Below are 23,895 nucleotides of genomic sequence, written 5' to 3'. Positions count from 1 at the left end.
CATCCAATGATCAAAGGTACACAGTGACGATCTTTGCAGGATGTAGAGGAGCCGATACGGGAAATGATCACCGCTTTGTTGTAGCAGTGGTGAAACTTGAGCTGAGAACCACTGGGATCAGAGCACATGTACAAAGGCGTTTTGACATTGAGAAGCTCAAGGACACCAGTGTGAGATCTGCCTTCACCATTCAACTTAAGAACAGATTCCAGACCTTGAAAGACTTTAATGAGGATGTGCCTGTAGATGGGATCAACACAATGTGGAAATGGATTTCCTCAGACCTCGAGGAGAGCAGCGAGGCTTGTCCGAGATACAGAGCTGGAAAAGAGAACAAAGAAACATGGACAGCCTTAGAAAAAAGACAGAAAATTAATAAGAAAGTGTTTAATGCAACGTCAACATGAATTAATGAGAAATTTCAACTGGCATATATTGAAGCTAACAAGAAAGTGAAGAGGCTTGTACAAAAGGATAAGAGGCTGTATATAGAAGAGCTTGCAGAGGAGGCCAAAGTAGCAGCCAATCAAGGTGATCAGGGAAATGTAGTTAAGATTACAAAATCGGTATGTGGAAAGTTCCAGGCCTGATCCAGTGGTCTCACGAGAGATGAGAATGGTCTGCTTTTGACAACTGAGAAAGAAGCAAGAAGCATGATGGACAGAGAATTTTAGAGAATTACTGAATAGACCATCACCAAATGATGAACCGAACATACAAGAGGCTGCAGAGGACCTCAACGTCAACACAGATCCACCCAAGAAAGAAGAGATTGTTGCTGTGATTAAATCATTAGTAAACAGCAAAGCTGCAGGATATGACAGCCTGAACACTGCACTTTTCAAAGCTTAACCAAAAGTTGCAACCACTGTTTTACAATAAACGCACACAAAATGCTGAAGAACTCAGTAAGCTAAGCAGCATCTATGGAAAAGAGTATAGCTGGTGTTTCGGGCTGAAACCCTTCATTTGTCCTGATGAAGGGTTTCAGCCCAAAATGTCAACTGCACTCGTTTCTATAGATACTGCCTGGCCTGCTGAGTTCCTCCAGCATTTTGTGTGTGTTGCTTGGATTTCCAGCATCTGCAGATTTTCTCTTGTTTGTGACCGTTTACAATAATCTGAGAATGGGGACAAGCACCCAAGAACTGGATAAAGGGAGTTATTGTTAGGATTCCCAAGAAAAGAGTGCTAAGTGATTGCAACAACTGGTGTTGCATCACACTTTTGTCAGTGCCCAGCAAGATTCTCACCAACGTCATTGTCCAATGGATTACAGATGTTGTCGATGTGTGCTTGAGGAAAGAGCAAACTGGCTTCAGGAGTAACAGAGGCTGTGTCACCCAGATCTTCGCACTGCATAACATCATAGAGCAGTGCACAGAGTGGCAGAGACAACTGTAAGTGAATTTTGTGGACTTTGAAAAGGCTTTTGTTAGCATCGACAGGGAGAGCCTCTGGTGAACTCTCAGATCGTGGGGGATTCCTACCAAAATTGTTCAGAGTTTCTGTGCCAGCTTCACCTGCACAGTTGGCGACTACAATTTGAACTTTGAACTTGGGGTCAGACAAGGCTGTGTGATGTCGGCGATATTATTTAACCTGGTGATTGACTGGATTATGAGGTAAACAATGAAAGATAAGCAAAGAGGTTTTAGGTAGACTCTTTTGTACTTTAGAAGAACTTGACTTGGTGGATGACCTCACATTACTATCACATTCACACCAGCACATGCAAGAAAAACTCAGTGCCTGTGTGCCCTTTGTGGACAGGTTGGACTCAGAGTCAGCCAGAGAAAGACCAAGATCATGACCCACAATGTAGAGTCTTCTCCTTCTTTCAAGACCTGTGGCATTGACTTACCCAGCAGCATCCGATTCACCTGCCTGGGCTGCATCATTCGGCAGGATGATGGGACCAAGGATGACGTCCAGTACTGACTCAGCAAAGCTGGAAACATCTTCAGATCAATGAAGAACATATGGGGATCTACCAGGTACAGTGTACACACCAAGGTAGAGATGTAACAGAGCTGTGCTCTGTCCACACTCTTGTACAGGTCAGCATGTTGGCGTGTGACAGAGATCGATCTTGCCAAGCTGTTGTCATTCCACACTATGAGCCTCTGGAAGATCCTCTCTTGGGCTGAGAAAGATCTCCAACACACTCTACTCCTTTAGTGTCACCGGGATGACATGGCCACAATCATCATGAGGATGTGTTGGAGATTGATTGGGCATATGATGAGAAGAGAAGCCAACTCCATCATCAAGACTGCACTTCATTGGACCCCTGAAGGAAGGAAGAAATACGGGAGACCAAAGACAACTTGGCGCCATACTGTAGAGGCAGGAATGAGGACCCCTGGACAACACATGGGGCACAATAGAGAAGATGGCCAAGGACAGATAGAGATGGACGATCTTCATTGCTGCCCTAAACGCCAGCAGTGTAACAGGAAGATAATAAAAATACGCTTCAGTTAGGAGCTGTTTTTGAATGCTTTCTTGTAAGATTACAGAAACTAAATAATCACTGCATGCATTATTAAGCCCATCATTGAACTGACACTGCTCAGACAATCTCTTCAATGCAGCCACATACACTAAAATGGACTACACTTCTTCTTGATACTGTTTATGCTTTGGCTTTGGTTCTAAGTGTTCCTGCATTACTTACACGGTATCTGCAAAGCTCATTTCTGCAAGTCTAGTTGCAGCAGTCAAACTTTGAAGCAAACTATATGCCAGTAAGCCCAATGCACTCCGCAAAATTGGTATGTGTTTCTTATTGGCTCTTTCATTTGCAACAAAATACTATCTAATTAGCTCGGGTATACATGAGCCAGTTATCTGTTGAGCAATTAAACACCTCTATCTGATACAGCCTGCTATTTCTGCTTTTTTTAAAAAATGATTATTAACACTCAGCACTTACTCTTCGTGAACCCATGAATTCATCTATATTCTGCCCTGGTAATTCAGCTGTTCTACTCTGGGCTGACATGACCTGCAGAGAGTGGGGAAAAAAACACTGCCCAACCCATCACTGGGTTGTTACTTTCTCCAGTGATATTCATCTTCATGGTGTGTTGTTTCAGGAAAGCTAATAGCATTGTTACAGTTGTCTCCTCTACCTTCTGGGTGAAGGTACAAGAGCTTGAAGAAGATGAGGGTGAATCTGATTGGGTGTATAATACTTTGAAGGTTATAGAGTACTGTATATAGTCCAAAGCCTTCTCCTAACAAAGATGCCCTTTCCAGAAGGCATGTGTTTAAGATAAAGGGGTTGTAATTTCAGAGATGATATGAGGAAGAATATTTTATGCCAATAAACTATCAACCTGGCAGGGTAACTGAGGCCAGTACTCTCACTACATCTATTTAAATAAGCAATTGAAGTGCTGTGGCATAGAGGACTTGTTGGAATAGATAGGATCTTTATGGCTGGAATGCGTACGATGGGCCAAATGGCCTCTGTCTGTTCTACATGACATAAATAAGGGTGGCAGCTTGGAGGTAAGTGGGAACACAATGTTGGGCAAGCTGTTGCACAGGTATTCTGGGAAGATTGTGGCGGGCTTAGCAAGTGTTGCGAAGGGCAGGGCGAGCTTATTGAACTGTGATGTTTACTTTATTTCAGGTTACAAGAGGAAATCCAAGAAAAAGTTGACTCCCTTCTTTTGGGGCCTCTCCCAAAGCTGATCACACTTCCTGTTGGGTTGATCAGTTGGTAAACCACCAACACTCTCTTCACTGTTTGCTCAGATAGGCCACAGAGTTACTGGATGAGAGTGGAGGCATTGGCAGGACATAGAGTTGTACATTAACAACATTAATGGTGCAAATATACTAAAAATGATAACTGGTAAATTTTAATCAGAGAGCCTTTGGACTCCATTGACACTAATTTTGTACATTCTCAAGACTTGTTTCTCATAGATTTAAAATGAAGTTGGACAAAAAGTCAATGATTTATTTGTTCTGTCTATTTTAATCATTTCTGATTTTATTTTTCTCCAGTCTAATAGAAAATTTGAAGGAAATAAACCCTGACTTCCCCGATGTTAATTCTGGCATCTATGTACATGAAGTGATTCCAGATTCACCAGCATACAGGTAGGGCTAGCATTCAATGTACAAATACCTATGATAAAGAATGGAGAAATGGGACAGATGATCTGGCGGATGCAACCCCTGCTTGCTTGTTCTACTTGTGGAATTATTCTTTAAACATGCTTGAAAAATTCCATTTTAAGTTGTCAGGTTGTTTTATTGGCTCACTGAATGGATAGAAATTTTCCCCAACTAAACATGGTCTTTGTTCCCACCTCCTTCCAGGCCCTTCCATGCATCCCTTTTCATGAGATTCTGCCTGTAATTGAACTGTTTTGGATCACATGCTCACATGCTCCATCATTAAGTTTGCATTTTGTTTTCCACCTGTGTAACGTCCCTTGCATTTGGCCCAGGGATACTTTGCTTGCTGTTGAAATGCTCACCCGTTGCCTTTGCTAGCTGTAGATGTCCTGGTTAGCTTCCTTCACTTGACCTTCCATAAATCTGAACTCTTTCAACTTAGTTTTCCTTTTACCTTTTTCTGCTGTGCTTTCCAGCTCTACAGTGAAAGTGGGGGCATGGTAGGTGACCAGTCGCTTTTAAAGATTGTAGGAGCCCTTGTTACCCTTGTGGGGTGAGGATGCAAGATTGACATTAGAATCTGTCAGGCATATAGTTGGCCATATCCTTAGTCCAGCTGGTAGGTGGAAGCCCCAGCCAGAAATGTGCAAGTTTGGGGCTATCAAAACAAACTGGTGAGATCAGGACTGAAGAGATTGATGAGCATAAGTGAGCTATTATCAAAGAACTAGGATATGGGAGCTAAATTTGGTTTGGAGAAGGCCTACGGGAGCACCCCTATTGGCCCATAAAGAGCATTGGGGAGATCTTCAGTGCTTGTGTTTGCCAGATTCATCTTCCTGCCTCAGGGACTGACACATGGTGGGCCACCTTTACATATTCTTCGGTTGAAGAGTCTGTGGAATGAAGTGGTCTATGCTTGAAAAATTTAAGCAAGAGGATTTGGTCTGCTTGATCTCCCACCGCTTGGGAAGGGTAGTTTGTTGACTGTTGAAATTAAGGCTGTGGTGCTTGCTCAGACCCATGAAACTGCATCGATGAGCAATACAATTATACCACAGTCCACACAAGAAGCCTCGGTTGTGCTGTTGAACCTGTAACACCAAGCATGCGATGTGCCACTGTACATGTAAAGTACTCTGGCATATTGCATGGCGGCACATTAGCGTAGTGGTTAGCACAACACCTTACAGTACAGATGACCCAGGATCAATTCCTGCTGCTGTCTGGAAGGAGCTTGTATATTCTCCCTGTGATCTCGTGAGTTTCCTCCTGGTGTTCTGGTTTCCTCACACAGATGAAAGACATACCAGTTGGTAGGTTAATTGGTCATTGTAAATTGTCCCGTGATTAGGCTAGGGTTAAATTGGGGGATTACTGGGCGGCCCGCTTTGAAGGCCCAACTCCATGCTATATCTCAATAAATAAATAAATCACATGAGTAATATTATTGGCATGAACCTCAGATGTCTACACATTAAGATCTTTTGTTCCATTTGAAGTATATGTTTAACAAAAGGCTTGTTGTCGCTTCCTAATCTGTTACTCTCTTACTATCAGGGGTGGAATTGAAGCTGGAGATGTGATTGTCAAAGTAAATGGAATCCCAATGAAGACAACAAATGATTTGCAGGAAGCTGTGATGAATGAGTTTCCCCTGCTGCTTGAAGTCCGTAGGGGGAATGAAGACATACTTTTCAACATTGAACCTGAAATAATTATGTGACTGAAACATGGCCAATATAGTTAACCCTTTCCAGCCTGAAGTAATCACAGTAACTGTTTTCTTTACTAAAGTTACTGGAACTGAGAGCTAAGTGGAGCAAACACCTGTTTACAATGGTACAAGTATCTACAGAGAAAGGCACCCTTCCAGATTACATCTGCTAGAAGGGGCTGATCAAAAGTATCTTAGATTAAAATCTTTAGTGCTTCCAAGTGATAAATGCTATTCTCCGCATTCTTGTCTTCAGTTTGTATGAATGCTTTAGTACTAATTACTGGAGAGAAATTGCTTAACTGCAAACCTATGTCACTTGGTGCAGTTAAAGCTGCTCTTTTGTGTTAGAATGTCATTATTTTGATAAGACCATCAAGATTCTTCCACATCTGCCATGAAGATCAAGGAGCCCGATTTATAACTGCCCCTGCCTAGTGGCAGAGTTGAAGATGCAGTTAAAATGTGAGCTGTCACTTAATCCCTTGGAGCACATTATTTTACTGTCTTGTCCCAATGCTAACCTGTTTTTTGCGTAGAAAATTCCTAGGACTTTGTTTGTGTAGGTTTGATGACATCTGTGAATTTACTTAAAAAAAAACACCCAGAAGTAGTGGCAGCTTTCCTCTCCAGTGAACCAATTGAAAAATAGATTATGGATCAGAGTTTGCCTATAGAAAAGTTTGAGTTTAGTCCTTGGATTTCCTTTCGGATCAGAAACAGGATTGTTATTCTAGGCATCACAAAGAAACTTTTTGAAAGCCAGGGCCTTCATATCCTATCCCTGATAGTATACAGCAACACTGCAACTCCTTGCCTGACCTAAGCATCTCAAATGTGTTCTCACTGATTGTTCCTAGTTAACACTGCACTGACTGATGACAACCGTTCACGTAGATTTCTGCCCATTGCTTCTTGCACCAAATTCCATTCCTGTCCACGCCCCCCCATGTTCTGCTGGGTTATCTTGTCCTTGAGCAACCAGGCACCCTGACTATTTTGGGGCATTTGTGGACCTGCCTTTAGAATCAGTTTTTCTGCCTTAATACAAAATGGAAGATGGAATTAGCCTTGGAGTGGAATCAGTTTTTTGAATAGATGAAAGTTCACTAACCTTAAAATTCTAGTTTATTAACTTAAGAACACTTGTAAAGCACTAAACTGCTGCAGGCTACAAAGGATTAAACTTGCATTCCTCAGGCAACCCATAGATTTATAATACACGTTTTAAAATGTTATGTGAAATAATGATCATACAGCATTTTATATTGAAACACTGATTGAATTGTTAACTGTAACTGAGTGTTCTGCATACGGAAGTACAGCGTCTACAGAAAGCATGTGAAGTTTTTGTAACCATTCATAAAGAAGCACGTTTCTGAGTAACAAATCGATACTGCAATGCATAGAGCAGATATACTATCCGATGTGACAGGGTGCAGTTAACATGACAGGTTTAAGTTGTGATAGAGTTATTTGTGAACAATTAAACTGCCACAGTTTTGAAAATTATTAACCATAATTAATAAATCTGTAGTGATTGGAGAATTTGCCATGTATATTTATACTCGCATTTATTCCTTTGACTTGTTACAGTGAAAACGCATGCACGAGTAACTGCTTTAGTTTCAAAAATCCTCATTTTCTATTTTTGGGTCATACGTCTTTGAGTCTTGCTGTGAAGAGGAGTTAGAATTGGAAGATAAGCCCTGTGTCACCTTAAGATGAGAAGTATTGACCCAGAAAAGGCTTCAGCTTTCAGTCTTGAGCTCTGGGGGGAGTTGGCCTCGCTAGACCAAGGGGTCCCAACCTGGGGCCCACAGAACACTTGGTTAATTGTAGAGGTCCGTGACATATAAAAGGTTGGGAACTCTTGCTCAAGACGAAAGGCAATCAATCACTTCCATAAATGATTATTTGTGATCAAACTAGATAGCCTTTCAAAGGCCTCAACTATGTTTAAGAACCAGTTGTACTTTTGGCCAGCAAACATGAGGAAATCTGCAGATGCTGGAAATCCAAGCAACACACACAAAATGCTGGTGGAACACAGCAGGCCATGCAGCATCTATAAGGAGAAGCACTGTTGACGTTTCGGGCCGAGACCCTTTGTCAGGACTAACTGAAAGGAAAGATAGTAAGAGATTTGAAAGTAGTAGGGGGAGGGGGAAATGCGAAATGATAGGAAAAGACTGGAGCGGGTGGGGTGAAGCTAAGAGCTGGAAAGGTGATTGGTGAATGTGATACTGAGCTGGAGAAGGGAAAGGATCATGGGACGGGAGGACTCTGGAGAAAGAAAGGGGGAGGGGAGCACCAGAGGGAGATTGACAGCAGGCAAGGAGAGATTGTGAGAGGGACAGAGAGAAAGGAAAAAAGGGAGGGGGGAGTAAATAAATAATCAGAATGGGATGTGGAATTAAAATGTGATATGTCTATCCGTGGCCTCCTCTACTGTCAAGATGAAGCCACACTCAGGTTGGAGGAACAACATCTTATATTCCATCTGGGTAGCCTCCAAACTGATGGTGTGAACATTTACTTCTCTAATTTCCGTTAATGTCCCTCCTCCCCTTCTTACCCCATCCGTGATTTATTTATTTTCCTCCCTCCCCCTATTCTCACTCTGCCTGTTCTCCATCTCCCACTGGTGTTCCCCTCCCCCTTTCTTTCATCCTAGACTTCCCATCCCATAATCCACTCCCTTCTCCAGCTCTGTATCCCTTTTGCCAATCACCTTTCCAGCTCTTAGCTTCACCCCACCCCCTCCTGTCTTCTCCTATCATTTCACATTTCCCCCTCCCCCTCCTACTTTCAAATCTCTTACTATCCTTTCTTTCAGTTAGTCCTGACGAAGGGTCTTGGCCGGAAACGTCAACAGTGCTTCTTCCTATAAATGCTGCCTGGCCTGCTGCATTCCACCAGCCAGCATTTTGTGTGTGGTACTTTTGGCCAAGCTGCTCCAGTTTCAGTACAACACATGCATACACAAGAAGCTGAAAATTATACAGGTGAGATCTGTTCACAAAAGGCAGGAGATAATCTAATCTTACCAGTGACCAATTACTCATTGCCTTCTCCCAGCTGTCACCAAATTGATCGACAATATAATTGGGAATGTCACTAAGCAGCATGTTGTCACCAATAATCTTTCCATGGCTGATCAGTTGGGTTCCATGACAACAACGTGGCCCCAAGGAGAATGGAAGCTGAATTCCAGAGGCACAGTAAGAAGTAAAGGGACAATGCCTTGATAGCAATGAGAAGAGGTTATGTCTTGAGTGACAGGGGCCCTTCAATGATAGATGCTGCCTTTTTGAGGCATTACCTTTTGAAGGTGTTCTTGATGCCAGGAGACTCATGTCCACGATGGAGCAGGCTGTATTTGCAACTTTCTGCAGCTTTTTCCGATCGTCCACAAACCGCCCCCCCCCCCCCACCACCACATGGTGATGCAGCCAGTTAGAATACTGTCCACAGTACATCTGTAGAAATTTGAGTGTGTTTTTGGTGACACACCAAGCCTCCTCAAACTCCAATTGAAATATAGCCACTGTCATGCATTCTTTGTAATTGCATCAATATGCTGGGCCCAGAATAGATCAGAGATTTTGACACCCAGGAACTTGACACTGCTTCCCCTTTCCACTGCTGGTCCCTCAATGAGGACTGGTATGTGTTCCTGTGTTCCCTGACTTCCCATTCCTCTAGCTCAATGGAGGGTCATTTACTAGAGACCTCAGCCTTGGGATCACACGTTTGTTGCCATTTTTGTTATTATTTGAGTTTCTTGGTTCTTATTTGTTCAGAGAGTAGATCGATTAAGTTTTATTCTAAACAGTGACCAAAACTGTACACAATTCTCCAAATTTGGCCTCACCAATGCTTTCTACAACCTCACCATAACATTCCAACTCTTATACTCAGTATTTTGATTTATAAAGGCCAATGTACCAAAAGCTCTTTTTATGACCCTATCGACCTATGATGCCACTTTTAGGGAATTATGTATCTGTACTCCCAGATCCCTCTGTTTTACTGCACTCCTCAGTGTCCTACCATTTACCTTGTATGTTCCACCTTGGTTTGTCCTTCCGAAGTGCAATACCTCACACTTGTCTGTATTAAACACCATCTGCCATTTTTCAACCCATTTTTCCAGCTGGTCCAAATCCCTCTGCAAGCTTTTAAAGCCTTCCTTACTTGTCCACTACACCTCCAATCTTTGTATCATCAGCAAATTTGCTGATCCAGTTTACCACATTATCATCTAGATTATTGATATAGATGATAAGTAACGATGCACCCAGCACTGATCCCTGTGGCACACCACTAGTCACAGGCCACCACTCAGAGAAGCAATCCTCCACTGTCACTCTCTGGCCTCTCCCTTTGATCCAATGTCTAATCCAATTTACTACCTCACCATGTATACCTAGCGACTGAATCTTCCTAACTAACCTCCCATGTGGGACCTTGTCAAAGGCCTTACTGAAGTCCATGTAGACAACATCCTCTGCCTTCCCTTCATCCACTTTCCTGGTAACCTCCTTGAAAAACTCTGATAGATTTGTTAAACATGATTTACCATGCACAAAGCCATGTTGACTCTCTCTAATAAGTCCCTGTCTATCTAAATACTTGTAGATCCTATCTCTTAGTACTCTTTCCAATAATTTACCTACTACTGATGTCAAACTTACCGGCCTCTAATTTCCCAGATTACTTTTAAAGCAATTTTTAAACAACGGAACAACATGAGCTATCCTCCAATCCTCTGGCACCTCACCCATAGATACTGACATCTTAAGTATATCTGCCAGGGCCCCGGCAATTTCAACACTAGTCTCCTTCAAGGTCCAAGGGAATACCCTGTCAGGTCCTGGGGATTTATCTACTCTGAATTGCCTCAAGATAGCAAGCATCTCCTCCTCTTCAATCTGTATACAGTAGGTTCCATGACCTCACTACCTATTTGCCTTATTTCCATTGACTCCATGCCAGTTTCCTTAGTAAATACAGACACAATTCTGAGGCTGTGGCCTCTGGTCCTAGACTCCCCCACTATAGGAGACCATCCCTCTGTACAGGTCACACCTTCTCTGGAAGAGAGCCCAATGATCCAAAAATCTGATGCAGTCTCCTACACCAACATGCTAAACTGTATGATCTTCCTGCTTCTGGCCTCACTAGCATGTGGCACGGGTAGCAATCCTGAGGTCACAACTCTGGAGGCCCTGCCCTTTAATTTAGCACCTAACTCTCTGAACTCACTTTGCAAATCTTGTTACTCTTCCTACCAGTGTCATTGGTACCTACATGGACTACAACCACTGGCTGTTAACCCTCCCACTCAAGAAAGCTGAGGACTTGATCCAAGATGTCCTAAACCCTGGCACCCAGGATGCAACATACCATCCAGGGATCTCATTCTCATCCACACAACCTCATTTCTGTTCCTGTAACTAACGAATCCCGCATCACCACAAATCACCTCTTCCTTTCACTTCCCTTCTGAGTCTCAAACCAGACTCAGTGCCAGAGACCTGACTGCTGTGACTTTCCTCTGTTAAGTCATTCCCCTCAAGAGTATCCAAAGTGATATACCAGTTGCTGTGGGGGATGGCCACAGGGGTACTCTGTACTGACTGTCACCCAGTCTCCTGTGTCCTGCACCTTGGGTGTAACTGCCTCTCTATCTATGTCTAACTTATCAACCCTTCAGGATGCTTGTTATAGTCTGGACAAATCTACCACTTCTCCATTTTATTTATAAGACAGCATTGTAGTGTCTGTAGAGGAAGAGATTGCCAAGATATATTTTAGTTCTGGAGTGCACATTTTCAGCCCATTGGATTTCTCTTGAAGCTCAAATGTATTGCAGAGCCTGAAAGAGTCTAGGCCATCATATATTATTCTTCTGGGAAAGAATTGAATTGCTTAAGGCATCTTATCTGCTCCATTGTAGATTAAGAAATGTATTTTGCTAGCCAGTGCAGTTGTTTTCTAGTTCCTAACAGGATATTAGACAATTTCAGACACTATATGATGGACATCCCTTTAGAAGATGATCAACAACAATGTGAAATAGAATATCTATTGCACAATAATATTCTGCAATACTGATAGTCATCCCACTTCATATAAGGAAGAAAATTGAACAAAAGGAATTTTATTTTTGTGTCTGATCTTGGGCTTTCAGAACGAAGCCAAGATTCTGTGCACAACAAGCCAACTGAGTTGGCCCAGAGTATAAATAGCGTTGGCACAATTTGCACTTTAGACTAGAATTTGAAATAAGTGCTGCATTTTTAAAATGCAAATTAGTCAACATGCAAGGATTAACTGCTGCAAGTGTAGCCATTCCCCACTCCGACCCCCCCCCCTCCACATATATAATTTCAAGGCAGATGGAGTTCAACCCAGATAAGTGTGAGGTGGTTCATTTTGGTAGATCAAATACGATGGCAGAATATAATATTAATGGTAAGACTCTTGGCATGTGGAGGATCAGAGGGATCTTGGGGTCCGAGTCCATAGAACGCTCAAAGCTGCTGCGTAGGTTGACTCTGTGGTTAAGAAGGCATGTGGTGAACTGGCCTTTATCAATCGTGATATTGAATTTAGGAGCCGTTGTAGCTATATAGGACCCTGGTCAGACCCCACTTGGAGTACTGTGCTCAGTTCTGGTCTCCTCATTACAGGATGTGGAAGCCATAGAAAGGGTGCAGAGGAGATTTACAAGGATGTTGCCTGGATTGGGGAGCATGCCTTATGAAAGCAGGTTGAGTGAACTTGGCCTTTTCTCCTTGGATGAGAGGTGACCTGATAGAGGTGTATAAGATGATGAGAGGCATTGATCATGTGGATAGTCAGAGGCTTTTCCCCAGGGCTGAAATGGCTGCCACAAGAGGACACAGGTTTAAGATGCTGGGGAGTATGTACAGAGGAGATGTCAGGGTATGGTGAACTATGTGCCTGTCGGGACACGCCCCTGCTGACTGCTCCTGTGGCTCCTCCCACAGGCCCCTGTATAAAGGAGACCTGCGGCCTGAAGATCGGCCTCAGTCTCCAGGACCTTGTATGATAGACACTCACTCCTGGTTCCTTCTTCCAGTCAATAAAAGCCGATATCTCGCCTACGTCTCAGTGTGAGTTATTGATGGTGCATCAATTTTATTGACTGGAAGTTTTAAAACATGGAACCCGTTTTGCGTCCGGACCGGTTGGATTTGGACCCTCAAGACCCTGACGCAGCTCTCGCTTTTGAACACTGGCTTGCATGCTTCCAATCGTACTTGGCGGAGCTTCGTGCGACTGAACCCGCCGTTATGCACAGAATCCTACTCTCGAGGGTCTCCTCCAAAGTTTACTCCTTTATCCGGGACCTGCCGACCTACGAAGGGGCACTGGACGCCCTCAAACGACAGTACCTGCGGCCGGTGAACACCGTCTACGCAAGACATCGCTTAGCTACCCGGCAACAGCGGCCTGGCGAATCGTGCGCTGAGTTTCTCCGAGCACTACAGACACTCGTCCGAGCTTGTGACTGCAAGACGCTCACGGCAGAACAGCATGCGGAGCTGCTGGTGCGAGACGCCTTTGTGACGGGACTGAGGTCAGTGTACATGCGCCAGCGACTGCTGGAGAACTCGGATCTTACCTTAAGCTCGGCGATAGAGAAGGCCAACGCTCTAGAAGCTGCGCGGCATAACGCCGACGCTGTCCAGTCGCGCGATTCCCCGCCGGTTTCGTGGACGCCTCAGACCCCGCCACCGCCGGCTCCCGGGAGTGAATTCGCCAACGCCGCCGCCAGTCGCGATTCCACGAGCTCCCCGACCCAGACCACGGCTGTGGCCCGTAAGAAACTCGTGCTTTGTTATTTCTGTGGCCAAAAGAAACATCCTTGACAACGCTGTCCAGCGCGAGAAGCGACCTGCTCCAGCTGCGGAAAGCAGGGCCACTTCGCCAAGGTCTGTAAGTCTCAACCTCGAGCGGAGTGCAGCGCTGCGGGTGAAACGTGGGGGCCGCCATCTTGCATGCCGGGATGTGGGCGGCCATCTTTGTCGACGTCAGCACGCCCCGCCCCCGATCCTCGGATGCTGACCGGGTACCCCGGATGTGAGCGGCCATCTTTGTCGGCGTCAGCATGCCCCGCCCCCGACCTCCGATGCTGACCGGGTACCCTGACGGCGATCCAACTCTGGCCACTGTGACTCTCGACCAAAGCGCCCCACACCAGCTTGCAAGATCCATGATGGACATCCAGGTGGAGGGGCATTGGACTGGATGCCTGTTTGACACGGGCAGCACTGGGAGTTTTATTCACCCGGACACAGTGCAACGCTGCGGACTTGCAACGCGGCTGGTCAGTCGGAGGTTCCATTTGGCCTCTGGGTCGCAGTCCACAGACATCCGGGCGGGTTGTGTAGCGACTTTGGTGGTGCAAGGCACAGTATATCGGGACTTTGAACTGCTGGTCATGCCTAATCTGTGTGCACCTGTGCTATTGGGGCTGGACTTCCAGAGCCATCTCGAAAGTGTGACTATGGTATACGACGGGCCCCTCCCACCACTCACTGTCAAGAATCCTCAGTTTTGTGGGACTTCTTCACATAGCCCGCTACTGACCACACACACACACGGACACACACATCCCAACCAGAACCAGGCCAACAGCTGCGCTACCGACACTTGCAGCCTCTCCACTCTCAAGATCCCTCCCCCACCGCTGTTCGCCAACCTGACCCCCGACTGTAAACCTGTGGCAACCAAAAGCAGGAGGTACAGCGCGGGGGACCGGGCCTTCATTCAGTCGGAGGTGCAGCGGCTGCTCAGGGAGGGGATCATTGAGCCGAGCACAAGCCCTTGGAGGGCCCAGGTGGTTGTTGTTCGGACTGGGCAGAAAAATAGGATGGTGGTGGACTATAGTCAAACCATCAATAGGTTTACGCAGCTTGACGCATACCCCCTACCCCGCATCGCGGATATGGTCAACCAGATTGCTCAGTATAAGGTGTACTTGACAATAGATCTGAAATCCGCTTATCACCAGCTCCCCATCTGCCCAGAGGACCGCCCCTACACCGCCTTCGAGGCGGGCGGCCGGCTCTATCACTTCCTGCTCGTCCCTTTCGGTGTCACGAATGGTGTCTCTGTCTTCCAGAGGGAAATGGACCGGATGGTGGACCAGTACCAACTGCAGGCCACATTTCCCTATCTGGATAACATCACCATCTGTGGTCATGACAGGCCAGATCACGACGCCAACCTCCAACGGTTTCTCCAAGTGGCCGCAGCTCTGAACCTTACTTATAACAGGGACAAGTGTGTTTTTGGTACCACCCGCCTTGCTATACTTGGGTATGTCGTGGAAAACGGGGTTATTGGGCCTGATCCCGAACGTATGCGCCCCCTGTTAGAGCTCCCTCTTCCCACCACTCTCAAGGCCCTCAGACGGTGCCTGGGGTTTTTTTCCTATTACGCCCAATGGGTCCCCCATTACGCAGACAAGGCTCGTCCCCTGGTCAAGTCTACCTCGTTTCCCCTCTCTGCTGAGGCCTGCGCGGCCTTCAACTGCATTAAAGCGGACATTGCCAAAGCTACGATGCATGCAGTGGACGAGACCGCTCCCTTCCAAGTGGAGTGTGATGCCTCCGATTTCGCTCTGGCTGCTACCCTTAATCAGGAAGGCAGACCAGTAGCATTCTTTTCTCGCACCCTCCAAGGCTCTGAAATTCGGCACTCCGCGGTGGAGAAAGAAGCCCAGGCCATAGTGGAGGCTGTTAGGCACTGGAGGCACTATCTTGCTGGCAAAAGATTCACTGTGCTGACCGACCAGCGCTCGGTTGCGTTCCTGTTCAGCAACCAACAGCGGGGCAAAATCAAAAATGATAAGATTTTGCGGTGGAGGATAGAACTCTCCACCTACACCTATGATATCCTGTACCGGCCTGGCAGACTCAATGAGCCCCCTGATGCCCTATCCCGGGGAACATGTGCTAGCACACAGCTCGACCAGCTGTACGCCCTTCATGCACAACTTTGCCATCCGGGGGTCACCCGATTTTACCATTTTGTGAAAGCTCGGAACCTGCCGTACTCCCTGGAGGACATCAGGACGATGACCAGGGACTGCCAAATTTGTGCCGAGTGCAAACCGCACTTCTACTGTCCTGACACGGCACAACTTGTCAAGGCCACCCGCCCTTTTGAACGCCTGAGTGTTGACTTTAAGGGCCCCCTTCCCTCCACTGACCGCAATGTCTATTTTCTCAGTGTTATTGACGAGTTCTCACGGTTCCCCTTTGCCATCCCCTGCCCCGACACCACTGCCACGTCCGTCATAAAAGCCCTGCGCCAGCTCTTCACTCTGTTCGGGTATCCCTGCTATATCCACAGTGATAGAGGGTCCTCCTTTATGAGTGAGGAGCTGCGCCAGTACTTGCTAGCTAGGGGCATTGCTACCAGTCGGACCACGAGTTATAATCCCCGGGGTAATGGCCAGGTAGAGCGGGAGAATGCCACAGTGTGGAAGGCCACACTTTTAGCCCTTAAGTCCAAAGGGTTGCCGGTCTCTCGATGGCAGGAGGTCCTCCCTGAGGCACTGCACTCTATCCGCTCTCTGTTATGTACGTCCACCAATGCCACCCCTCACGAACGCCTATTCTCTTTTCCCAGGAAGTCTGTCACTGGGACCACCCTACCAGTTTGGCTGACGTCCCCGGGGCCAGTGCTGCTCCGGAAACATGTGAGGAGCAATAAATACTCCCCGCTGGTCGAGAGGGTTCACCTTCTCCATGCGAACCCCCAGTATGCTTACGTGGTCTTGCCTGATGGGCGGGAGGACACGGTCTCCATCCGCGACCTGGCACCCGCAGGTGCAGCAGACCACTACCCTGAAGGCTCTCCGGTAACTGTGAACCCTGCACCAGAGGTGACACCGTACTCACCAGGCCCTACACAGACTCCTCACGACACTTGTATACCGGGCATTTCGTACGCATTTATACCAGGCGCCTCGCACATGCATGAGGGATCACCGGCGCCTAGTGGGCAAGAACACGCGCAACCCCCGTCCCCTGTGCAATCGCCAATGTTGCCGGCACCTATGCGGTCACAGCCGGTGCTACGTAGATAGCAGCGACAGATTCGACCGCCTGATCGGCTTGACTTGTAAGAACCTTCGCTACATGAGGACTTTTTCAAACGAAGGGGGGGTGAATGTGGTGAACTATGTGCCTGTCGGGACACGCCCCTGCTGACTGCTCCTGTGGCTCCTCCCACAGGCCCCTGTATAAAGGAGACCTGCGGCCTGAAGATCGGCCTCAGTCTCCAGGACCTTGTATGATAGACACTCACTCCTGGTTCCTTCTTCCAGTCAATAAAAGCCGATATCTCGCCTACGTCTCAGTGTGAGTTATTGATGGTGCATCACAGGGTAAGTTTTTTACGCTGAGAGTGGTGAGTGCGTGGAATGGGCTGCTGGCAACAGTGGTGGAGGTGGATACGATAGGGTATTTTAAGAGACGTTTTGATAGGTACATGGAGATTAGAAAAATAGAGGGCTATGTAACCCTAGTAATTTCTAAGGTAGGGACTTGTTCGGCACAACTTTGTGGGACGAAGGGCCTTTATTGTTCTATAGGTGTTCTATGTTTCTAAGGCAGAAGTGTCTTGAAGAGAAATAATGAAACTTTTGCTTAAAAGCATCAAGTCGCACAGGTTAATTGCCTCCTTCGTTACAGAAAATGGAAAAAGGCTCTTATTAGCTTGACTGTGTTATGTCCACGTTAGTCAATAAGAACTTCGATTGTTTCCTTGGAGCTAGATTTACTGCAAAAGATCCGGGCTGATACTTCAGTAGTCTTTAGTAAAGGTTGAGGTTGCTTTGCAGGATGCTTTGAGGAAAACTATTACTGTCTTCTAGCTGCACTGGCACTATTTAAGGAACAGTGATTGTCTCTTGCTGATTTGCTGCATTCTTGAGTGTGAAATAAGCCTTACTTGGGCTACATAAAAGTAATGATTATACTTCCTGGAAACAGATTCCTAATTTGTGCACTCTTTCTGCGGCTGGAATTCCATTCCATTCCAAGATGGATATAGCCTGCCATTAATGTGTTACCAAGCGAAGAACATTACATTCAATTTTTAGTTAAATGGAGCTTTGTAATTTCAAACATCTTGCATGACAGTCCTCTGTGTATAAGGGGCAGCAGTCCATTTATTTTTTGATTAGTCTTTACATTTATCATGTCATTGTAATGATTAATGCATGCTGATGTTCTGTACAAAATTTATACATCAGTGGTGAAGGGAGATATGATAGAATCTCATAAAAGTACAGGAGGCAGACGTAGGGTGGACAGAATCTTCTTGGCCAGAGTAGAACCTTTGGATACTACAAGTCATAGATTGTCACACCAGACAGCCAGCCACGCTAGTGTTGTTTGTTTGATGTAGAGCAGGTCAGGGTCAGCTAAATCAGGTGAGAGTGGGCAGTTGCACAGAACGTGTTCAATGTTCTGCACCCTTTTGTCACACTCACAGGATTTGCTGGTCTTTAAACCCCACTTCACTATATTGTCTCCTGTCCTACAAACTCCCGCTCTCGCTCTGTTGAGAGTGCACCACTTCCATCTGTCAAGTAGTGCCCCCAGGGTGTGGCAACGTTTCTGTGGGGTCTTGCACTGTATTGTTTGGTGGGGTTCTGGCTTCTGTTTGTTGCCAGAGGTCAATCCTGTATGTCTGGGGGGATGTTCCGTGTGGAAGTTCCTCCACTGTAGCAAAGCTTTTCCTCAATTTTAGGTGGTTGGAAACTGGCGCATGATGGTGTAGTGGGTGCCGTGGATCCGAGTTCTGTTTACCTTTTTCAATTTTTGTTATAGTGTGTCTTCAGGTCTCTGGGGGAGCAATGACTGCAAGTCTGTAAATGATGTTAGTGGGTGTGGGGTGCAGTGTGCCCGTGATTATTCTGCAGGCTTCATTAGGCAACGGGTCTATTTTCTTCGCGTGGGCTGATCTGCCCCACACAGGTGCACAGTATTCTGCAGGGGCATAGCAGAGTGCTAGGGCAGCTGATCTAAGTGTGTGAGCACTAGCTCCCCGTTTCTACAAGATAGTACGTCATAGCTTTAAGGAGACAGGGGAGAGCTGAAAGTAATTTACGAGGTAGGATTTTTTAATATATGCATAGTGAGTGCAGGAACATGATGGAGGAGGTGGTAGAATGTGTTAAAATAGCACCATAATAGAGGTATTTAGATAGGCATATGAACAGGCAATGAATGGAGCGTTATGGATCTCGTGCAGGCAGATGGGATTTGCTTAATTTAACATCATTTTTGCACAGATATTGTGAGTCCTGTACTGTAATATTCCATATTCTATTCAGAACAGCAATGGCTGGAGTTTCTGGAGGTACTGGACAGATACGTCCCAAAGATGACGAAGTGTTCTACAGGGAGGATGAGGAAACCGTGGCTGACAGGGGAAGTCAAAGGCAGGAAAAAAACAAAAAAGAGGGCATTATAATATAGCAAAAATTAGTGGGAAGTTAGAGGATTGGGAAGCTTTTAACAGTCAACAAAAGGCAACTAAAAAACAACCATAAGGCAGAGAAAAGATGAGATATGAAGGTAAACTGGCCCCTAATATAAAAGATGATATCAAAACATTTTTCAGAATAAAAGAGAGGTGAGAGTAGATATGGGACCACTGGAAAATGACGCTGCAGTGTAATAATGAGAGACAAAGAAATGGCAGACGTCCTTAATCAATATTTTGCATCAGTTTTCACTGTGGAAGGCAACAGCAGTATGCCAGAAATTCGACAGTGTTGGGGGCAGATGTGAGTGTAGTTGCTATTAACTAAGGAGAAGGTAATTGGGAAGCTGGAAGTTTTGTTAACGCTGTGCAGCGGGGTTTAAACTAGAGTTGCGGGGGGATGGGAACCAGAATGCCAGAATAGTTAGTGGAAAGAGATTGTGGAGGTCAGATCTCAAAGTTAGGAACCAAAAGATTGAGCATGGTGCGACTAGTGTCCTGAGTTGCGTATATTTCAATGCAATAAGTATTGTAGGAAAGGCAGATAAGCTCAGGGCTTGGATCAACACCTGGAATTATGATATTGTAGACATCAGTGAGACTTGGTTGCTGAAGGAGCAGGACTGGCAGCTCAGTATTCTGGGGTCCTGTTGTCTTAGATCTGATAGAGTGCGAGGGTTGGTGGTGCTGCTATTCAAGGAAATTGTCATTTCAGTGCTTAGTCAGGACAGACTGGAGAACTCGTCAAGTGAGGGGTTATGGGTGGGACTGAGAAATAAGAAAGGTATGACCATGTTACTGGGGCTGTATTACAGACCATCCAACAGTCCAAGGGATTTAGAGGAACAAATTTGCAGAGAGATCACAAGAAACATAAGGTTTTATAGTAGGTGATTTTAACTTTCCACTTATGGATTGGGACTCCCATACTGTAAAAGGACCAGATGGGATAGAGTTTGTTAAATGTGTTCAGGAAAGTTAGGTAGACAGGGAGTGATTAAGAATATTCAGCATGGCTTTGTGCATGGTAGGTTAGGTTATGTTGAACCAATCTTACAGAGTTTCTCAAGGAAGTTACCAGGAAAGTTCATGAAGGAAAGGCAGTGGATATTGTCTGCGTGGGCTTTAGCAAGGCCTTTGACAAGGTCCCACATGGGAGGTTGGTCATGAAGGTTCAGTCGCTTGGTATTCGGGATGAGGTAGTAAATTGGATTAGACATTGGCTTTATAGGAGAAGCCAGAGTGTGGTAATAGATGGTTGCCTCTCTGACTGGAGACCTGTGCCAGAGGAATCGGTGCTGGGTCTGTTGTTGTTTGTCATCTATGTCAACGATTTGGAAGATAATGCGGTTAACTAGATCAGCAAATTTACAGATGATACCAAGATTGGAGGTGTAGTGGACAGCAAGGAAAACTATCAGAGCTTGCAGCAGGATCTGGACTGGCTGGGAAAATGGGCTGAAAAATGGCAGATGGAATTTAATGCAGACAAGTGTCAGGTGTTGCACTTAGGTAAGACTAACTAGGGTAGGACTTACACAGTGAGTGGTAGGGCACTGAGGAGTGTGGTAGAACAAAGAGATCTGGGAATACAGCTACATAATTCATTGAAGGTGGTGTCACAAGTAGCTAGGGTCATAACAAAAGCTTTTGGCACATTAGCCATCAAAAATCAAAGTGCTGAGTGCAGGAGAGGGGAGGTTATGTTGAGGTTGGATGTGATATTGGTGAGGCCTGATATGGATTATTGTGTGCAGTTTTGGTCACACACCTACAGGAAAGATGTCAATAAAGTTGAAGTACAGAGAAAATTTACAAGGACATTACCGTGTCTGGAAGAGGAAAGATTGAATAGGTTACAACTTTATTTGTTGGTACGTAGAAGGAGACTTGCTAGAGATATACAAAATTACAAGGGTATAGATTGGGCAAATGCAAACAGGTTTTTTCCACTGAGGTTGAGTGGGACTACAATCAAAGGTCATGGGTTAAGGGTGAAAGGTGAAATGTTTAAGGGAAACATAAGGGAAAGCTTCTTCACTCAGAAGGTTGTTAGAGTGAGGAGCGAACTGCCAGCACAAGTAGTGCATGTGAGCTGGATTTCAATGTTTAAGAGAAGTTTGGAGAGGTACATGGATGGGAGGGTCATGGAGGGCTATGGTCCCGGAGCAGGTTGGTGAGAGGAGTAAGTTTAAATGGCTTGGTAATGACTATATGGGCTCTTTCTATCCTGTGCTGTTGTATGATTTGCTGGCTCCCAGAAGTCCAATCCCGTCATTCTCCATTTGATAAGCCTACTCTTAAACAGTAAAGTGATAGAAGCTGTTGTGCACAGGGTGTTCAAGTGATACAAACTCATCAATAACGAGCACACAGATGCTTCCACTGGTGCCATTTAACCCTGACTTAACCAGATGCTTGGTCCAAAAATAATTTTGAAATGCATGTGAGAGTCATTACCCTTCAACACAGTATTTGACTGATTACATCATCAGGATGTCCCAGTAAAAGTGAAATGAATGGGCATCAAAGGGAAAACGCTCCAAAGTTGCAGTGAAACCTTACATAATGTAAAAGTTTAGGATGGTGGAAGGCAATTATCTTAACCCAAGTTCATTGTTGCTTCTTGTTCCTAAGGACCACCAGGGGAAGTGTAAAAGTAGGTTAAATTACAAGGACACTTAGACAAGAACATGGATAGGAATAGATCTGAGAAATGTGGGCTAAACACAGGCAGATGGGAACAGTTCAGATAGACTCTGTTTGAATTGGATGAGTTGGGTCGAAGGGCTTGTTTCTCTACTGTACAACTCTATGACAATGACATTCCGATTTTGTTACAGGCCTAACAATCATCTGTTAACTTATCCGTGGGCCTTCATCAATCATAAGGACTTAAGTTGGAACATTTAGTAATTATTGTATAAAGTCCTGTTCCTAAACAGTTTAGAGAAAATAAAGAAACCCATGCTTGCTTGTGGGAAGACCTGAGTAACACATAGGCACAGATTGATCAGTAACATTAGTACAGCCAAACAACCATAGCCAGTCTAAATGAACCGATACATATCTGTGCTTTTTTTATTTTACTGTATAGTATAATCTTTATTTTTACTGTATATAATTGAGGGTATTTGTTGAGTGTTGTAACTTTTTGTGGCATGATAGCTTCAACACACCACAGACCACAGCAATTTCCTAATACTCTGTCAATACGCTCAGTGGCTACACCTGTACACCGACTTGGTATTACAAATATCTGATAAGCAAATTATGTAGCAGCAACTTGATGCATAGAAGCATGCAGTCTGGCAAAGAGGTTCAGCTGCTGTTCAGACCAAGCATCTGAATGGGGGAGAAGTTTGATCTGAGTGACTTTGACTGAGGAATGATTGTTGCCGCCAGCCGGGGTGGTTGGAATATCTCAGAAACTGCTGATCTCCTGAGGTTTTCATGCACAACAGTCTCTAGCTTACAGAGAATGGTGCAAACAAAGAATGAACAGCAGTTCAGTAGGTGAGAACATCTTGTTAATGCGAGAGGGCAGAGGAGAATGGCCAGACTGATTCAAGCTGACAGGAAATTAAATAACAACAGTAGTGTGCAGAAGAATATCTCTGAATGCATAACATGCTGAAGCTTTAAGTAGATAGGTTACATCAGCAGAAGACCACAAACATATACTCAGCAGCCACTTTATTAGGTACAGGTGGTACCCAATTAAGTGGTCACAGCGCATAGATGGAAAATAAAGTTGATCTCTAATGTTTATGCTGAGTCCCTCACCATAAAAATCATGGGAGCACCAATGACCAGGCACAGAGAAACTGTGGCTATGCCAGGGATCTGATCGCAGGCCCAGTACTCTGCACATAGTGCCATTAATTGAGTAACAAACCCTGAGATGGAAACATAGTCGGCATCAAAGTTCAGCAAGAGATCAAACCATCCAGAGAAATCCAAAAACCAGAATCAGGAAATTGGCAGAGTCGATATTCAGACAGACAGAGTACAGATACAAATGCTGGAAAGGCTCAGGAAAATTCACTGGCACAATCTGGCAACAAGCAAGTGAAAACACAGGTCTGAAATACACTGAGCAGTAAACAGAGAGACAGGTGATAGGTGGAGCACAATGAGACACAGGTGGCAGCAAGACAGGTAATAATGAGAAACTGATGAGAGATGGAGTAGAGCAGGAGCAGGGACAGGAGCACATGGCAATATAAAACCATTGACTGACGGCTGGGGAAAACACACAAAAAGACAGACTTCAACTGGAGGTACTGACAGGTTACAAGATTGGATATCTTGCAGTAAGTGACTCATTGCGTGACTACTCAGAATCTTTCCAGAGTCTGCAGGGCATAAATCAGCTGGCTGATGAAATAGTCTACACCTTGTCATGTAACTTTTCCTAGGTCTTATAACAAAGAACCAAAACACACAGAGTGGATCTGTTCAGAGACATGTTTATTGCTAGCATCTCCATT

At 45.3% G+C, this 23,895-nt stretch overlaps 1 protein-coding gene across 2 annotated transcripts in view; it reads left to right on the top strand.

Annotated features, from left to right (window-relative positions):
• The window catches only part of htra3b (HtrA serine peptidase 3b), a 40,507-nt gene extending 33,097 nt beyond the window's left edge, over nt 1-7,410 (top strand). Inside the window, exons 8-9 of one of the 2 annotated variants that reach the window (XM_059964892.1) lie at nt 4,024-4,119; nt 5,701-7,410. In XM_059964892.1, coding sequence (XP_059820875.1) covers nt 4,024-4,119; nt 5,701-5,866 — 262 coding nt within the window. In that variant the 3' untranslated portion in view covers nt 5,867-7,410. Of the gene's footprint in view, nt 1-4,023; nt 4,120-5,700 lie in introns of those variants that run through there. The other variant, XR_009511263.1, reaches the window with a different exon arrangement.
• The last annotated feature ends 16,485 nt before the right edge of the window (nt 7,411-23,895 follow it).

This window comes from Hypanus sabinus, chromosome 3 (genome assembly GCF_030144855.1).
Source record: "Hypanus sabinus isolate sHypSab1 chromosome 3, sHypSab1.hap1, whole genome shotgun sequence".
NCBI lineage: Eukaryota > Metazoa > Chordata > Chondrichthyes > Myliobatiformes > Dasyatidae > Hypanus > Hypanus sabinus.
Note: the sequence above shows the minus strand (reverse complement) of the source record. Positions and strands in the feature narration are given on the sequence as shown.